The 5,181-nt window shown below is 54.8% G+C and overlaps 1 protein-coding gene across 1 annotated transcript; it reads right to left on the bottom strand.

Moving 5' to 3' along the window:
- Positions 1–1,191: 1,191 nt before the first annotated feature.
- On the bottom strand, positions 1,192–5,041 carry CDK5R1 (cyclin dependent kinase 5 regulatory subunit 1). The gene has a single exon (XM_023739663.1). It carries the CDS (start codon positions 4,913–4,915, stop codon positions 3,992–3,994), a length of 924 nt encoding a protein of 307 aa, XP_023595431.1. The 5' UTR covers positions 4,916–5,041; the 3' UTR covers positions 1,192–3,991.
- Between the last annotated feature and the right edge of the window lie 140 nt (positions 5,042–5,181).

The following is a 5,181-nucleotide window of genomic DNA, read 5'->3' as shown; positions in this document are numbered from 1 at the left end:
AAATCAAGGATCATTCGCTGGAGGCTTTGGAAGAAAAAAATATGAAATAGCGAGAAGAAAGCTGTGGGCGGGAAGGGGGAAGGGAAGGCAGTGGAGTTAAATCTGAAGACTTCCTTCTGCCATTTTGAGCCCTGTCCTCTAGACCTTGGAAGCTCATTGCTTGGTATCAGGGAACATGTTCATTGAAATAAATGCATGTTTATATAAAGGAAAGGCCCAGATTCCCAGCAGCACCCTGAGGAGAGGAGGCCTGAGTGAAAAGACAGCTGGGCAGGTCAGCCTCTCCCAAGTGGTTGGTTGAGGGGATGGGGAATGGGGGTACCAAGACAATGAGATCAGGGAAGGTGCTATCTCAGGCTAGGAAGGGGGGCTTCAGGGGTGACAGGGCACCCTCAGCACCTGCAGGGCCTGGAGCCTCAGGATGGCCTCCAGGTCCTCAGCCACTGGTGGGGAAAATGTACGGTGATGGCCTCCGTGACTCAGACCGAGGGAGCTGTCCTGAGAGGGCCCTCCTGGCTCTGCCCAAGGCTCCTGTGCAGAGGGGCAGCTGGGGGGCAGGGCATGAAGGGGCTTCTGCAGCTGGTGGGCAAGACTGGGCACAGACCACTAGTGGCCAGACCTCCCAGCAGAAGGACCCCGCCCTGACCACAAGTCCAGGGGTGGAGAGGCTGCTTATCTGAGTGCCTGAGGGCTGGATTGCCCTCTCGGAAACCTGCATGGAGCTGAACTGGCAGGATTGAACCACAGGGACACAGTCCATTCAGGCCGGCCTGGGAGCCTCTGGGCAGTGAGCCCCGAGCAGAGCCAGCCATGCAGACACCTAGGGGCAACAGTCTTCAGGGCCAGGCCGCAACACATGGTTGTCTGAGGCCCGGTAGCCAGCAGGACCCTCTCCAGGCCATGCTGTGCCCGACCATTCTTGGCTGGAGGGTCCCAGCCAGCCGGCTCTCAGCCTAGGGAGCTTTCTGCAAAGCAGCTCCTGCCCCACCCCACCTCTGAGCAGCTAAACCAGCGCTGACTTAACCTGTGCTTCTTTCTTAATCACCTTAATGTGTTAAGCCCTTTCCCCAACGCTGACCCTCTCCCCTCCCCCAAAACACCAATCCAATTATGTTCTGAGCACATGAATCATTTCTTAAAGGGCCCCACCCCCACCCCCACCCCAGCCTGCTGGAAAATGACATGCCCACAAAAAGAGGTCTATGTAATGGATGGTCAGTGCATTTTATTTAATCAGCACAGTACAAAAATAAATAAAAATAAGGGGAGGGGAATTAAATTACAGCCAAACTGAGCTCCATGACTTTGTCAGATTATAAACCACACATACTCACAAACGCACTACACATACGTACAAAATGAGACAAATATAAATTAATATTAACAGTACCCACAGTTTGGTCAAAGAATAGCTACAGAAGAAACTGCACTAAAAAAACCAACATACGTCGCACGTGTGTAATTAGCAGTCTCAAATACACAGCTATGAATACTTTCAAGTGGGAAAAAAAATGGCACATTTTCTTTTCATTGCAAGTTTAACAACCGTTGGAACAAAACTAAATCCTAATGACTGCATGGAAAGAATACATCGACCCTTCAGGTTCACAAGGAAAAGAGAGAAACCAAGTCCTGGCCTATTATTCCTGTGACTCCTTCTGTGCGTGGGTGTTGTTTTCACAGCCGTCTGTTCTAAGATGATTTTTCTTAAGACACAAAATGCTCCTGCTTGGCATGCACAATATCACTGTAAAAGCAACAATTAAAGAATAAAGAAGGTTCTTTTGTATTTTTTGTAGGTTAGTTTTTTTTCTATTTTTTTTTCCTTTTATTGTTCTAAAAGTAGTCTCATAGCAGCACGTCCAGTGGGTTCGTTGCTTGCACACTCAAGTGTATCCGTGTTTCCTTTACACAATACTGATGGCAGTGCAAGGGGAGGGAGAAGGACATGACAGGCTCCACAGGGGTGGAACTAGAGAGTTGTTTGCCCTAGTCCCCAACCACTCCTGAAATTTGCACCTCCTCCAAAAAATAAAAAAAATAAATACGGAGAGAGAGAAGGAAATAGACACAAAACTGAAATCCTCTGGATGCCACTTAACCACACCAGCTCAGGCCAGGTCCAGCCAGCCGGATGTGTGACTACAGCATGCACCCCTCCTCTGAAGACTTGGTCCCCAAACCTACCCCATCCACGCCAGCCAGGGGCCAGCTGCCCCCACGGCCCTCCCATCTCAGTCACACTTGGCAGCAGGATCTGAACAGACAGGCTATGTGACAACTCCAGCAGAGAAGAGACACACTGCAGTCCCATCAAGTTCCCTCCAGCTCTGCATGGGATTATCGCAGTCCCGGGAATGGCTCAGGTGGGCCTTGCGGCGGAGCTGGGGCAGATGCTTGCCGGCCCGGCAGGCCCTTGTCCCCATCTCTGGGGACACCACGGGCTGGCAGGATCACCTTCTGCTCCAGACCTCTCCAGCCGAGACTTCAATTTCACAGCTTTCTCTTCCTTTATGTGAGTTTCAGTAGTGCTTGTGCTGAAACCGGCAGCCACCGAGACCCTAATCCTATGTAAAACAACCCTCTGCCCCCCAGCCATGTTCCAGCTCGCCCCACAAGTGGGGCTGCAAGAGTGAATTATCAGTGTTGGCGATGGTAGCATCTTCACGGGGGCCTTTGTTCCCCAAAGCCAGAGTGACAGACCATGGAGGAAAACTGGCGCCCTTCTCTCAGCCCTCCCCCAAGTCCCAAGCCACCAATCTGGGGTAACCAGAAAGAAAATCTATAGAGTAACACATCACGTGTTTTACAGCCAGCGGGGAAAGGTGGGAACCAAAACCTGCAGCTGCAATGCTCAGCGGTCGGATCCGCAGGCTTCAAAAGCAATCAGGAGTCACACTCCCAGCTTGTAACTGTCTCCAAGATCCAGCGCTCTCACTGGGCCTTGAGGACCAAGGCTTCAAGTTCAGAAGAAACTGAACCATTTGGAAACAGCTTTAAATTAAGAGGGGTGGGGGCAGGGGTATGTCATATCACATCACCCCGATCCCTGACATCACCCCCTAGCTCTGCAGGACCAATGCCGTATGCACCAGCCAGCAAGGGGCCTTAGCCCCTAGGAGGGCACTCCCCACCCGCCCAGAAAGCAGGCTCTGGCCAATGGGCACCTGCGACTGTTGGAGCATTCACCACAATAAGCTGCATTATTCGAATGGATAATTCTCCCAGGAAAGGAGCTGTCCCCAGCTTTACCCCACCCCTTTAGCTGGGACCAACATGAAAGAACTGAATGAGTCAAACCAGCTCATCAGCCAACACTAGCAACACCGCTGGGAGCAGTGGACAGGTGGGGTAGGGGGCAAGTTCTGTCTCTCCACTAAAGGAAAGCCTTTCTCCCTAAAAAAGAACAAAGAGCAAACCAGGGCTGTGCGTGGTCAAACCGCAGGGCACGATCTGTGCACTAGACCAGACTTCTCCATAGAAGACACTGCTTCAGGGAAGCGGCAATCTGGCCTCAACCCCACACATGGCTCAGTCAGGCCAGCTGGCTCCAGCAGCCTCTTGGAGAACGAGCAACCCAAAACAGGAGACAGAACAGGTCCTGCAACCGGAAACCCCAATTCCTCCCTGGGCTCACTGGCCAGAGGCCCCTCTCTAGCCCCATCCAGGGGGCAGCGGGCAGGTTCACCCACCCTGGCTCCCGTGAGGGCAAAGGTGGCAGAGGTGGGTCAGTTCTTTGAGTTCCTCAAAGTAAGTGCTGAGCGGCCTGGGTGGCTCCGAATACATCTTCTGGATTTTGCACAAGGTTCACGAGTTCAAAAGTGCCCAGAGTTCTTGACAGGGCTAGAAAAAAACCCAGGGAAAAAAAGTGGGAAGGGGGATGCCCTTGGTGGCTTTGCTAGACACGTACTGTACACAAAACTCTGATTTGTTTAATAATAAATTTTTAAAAATGATTTGAATCCTTGAGCCATGATGCAGGCCACAGGGCTCACCGATCAAGCCCCAGAAGGAGCCTTTTCTTGTCCTCCTGGCCACTCTCATTCTTCAGGTCAGAGAACACCTGTGTGAAGTAGTGCGGGTCGGCATTGATCTGCAGCATCTTGGAGCTCATGAGGTTGATGACCGAGAGGCAGCGGTCCCAAAAGGCCTCCTTGCAGCTCTCCACCAGGAAGGGCTTGAGCGGGTAGGAGATCTCGTTGCCCATGTAGGAGTAGGAGAGGTACAGGCAGGTCAGCAGGACGGCCTGGAGCTCGTGATCCGAGCCCACCTCGGAGGAGATAACATCCCTGCAGAGCATGTAGAGGAAGACCACGTTGGCCGGCGTGATGAAGCCCTGGTCCTGCCAGCCCTGCAGAAGCAGAGAGCGGTCCACGCTGCGTAGCCAGAGCACAGGGTCCGTGGGGGACAGATGCTTCAGGCGGTAGCACCGGCGGCAGAGAAACTCGCCCAGGCAGCGCAGCAGCTCGCTGGTGGACGCCTGAACGATGACCCGTTTGGGCGTCCCTGCGGAGGTGACAGCAGGATGCGGGGCCTTCTTGACAGAGGAGGAGACCCCCGTCTGGGAGCCCGAGAGCTGGCTGGCAGGAGGTGCAGGTGGCTGGGCCGGCGGGGGATGGGCGAACGTGGACAGGTTGGCGCACGACAGCGACTTCTTCAGGTTCTCATTGTTGAGGTGCGTGATGTTGTTCTGGTAGCTGCTGTTGGGCTGCACCTTCTTAGAGTTCTTCTTCTTGGCCGACACGGCCACGATCCTCTTCCAGGGCAGAACGGAGATGATGGAGTGCCGCTTCAGGTTCTTGTCCTTGGCGTTCTTGCTGTTCTGCACGGCCGTGTAGTGGCCCACTGTGGCCGCGCCATCCTCAAACAGCGTGGCCTTCCGGTAGCTGGGGGACAGGGACAGCACCGTGCCCATGGTGCCGTTGCGCGCCGGGCGGGGGCCCGCGCCCCTGCGCGCCCAGCCTGCCCGCCGGAGGGAGGAAGCGGCTCACCGAGCCCGCGGCAGTCCCAGGGAGGAGGCGGGGGCACTCCCGGGGACGCGTGCTGCCCCTTCAGATCTGCGTGGAAAACAAGATGGTCTCAGCAGCAGGCGGGGCCCCGCGCCGCGCTCACAGCCCCTTCCTCCGCGGCCCCAGCGGACCAAACCCCCGAATCCGCGCGGGGGCCCTGCCAGGGCTTCGC

This window comes from Trichechus manatus, unplaced genomic scaffold (genome assembly GCF_000243295.1).
Source record: "Trichechus manatus latirostris isolate Lorelei unplaced genomic scaffold, TriManLat1.0 scaffold00138, whole genome shotgun sequence".
NCBI classification, from domain to species: Eukaryota; Metazoa; Chordata; class Mammalia; order Sirenia; family Trichechidae; genus Trichechus; species Trichechus manatus.
Note: the sequence above shows the minus strand (reverse complement) of the source record. Positions and strands in the feature narration are given on the sequence as shown.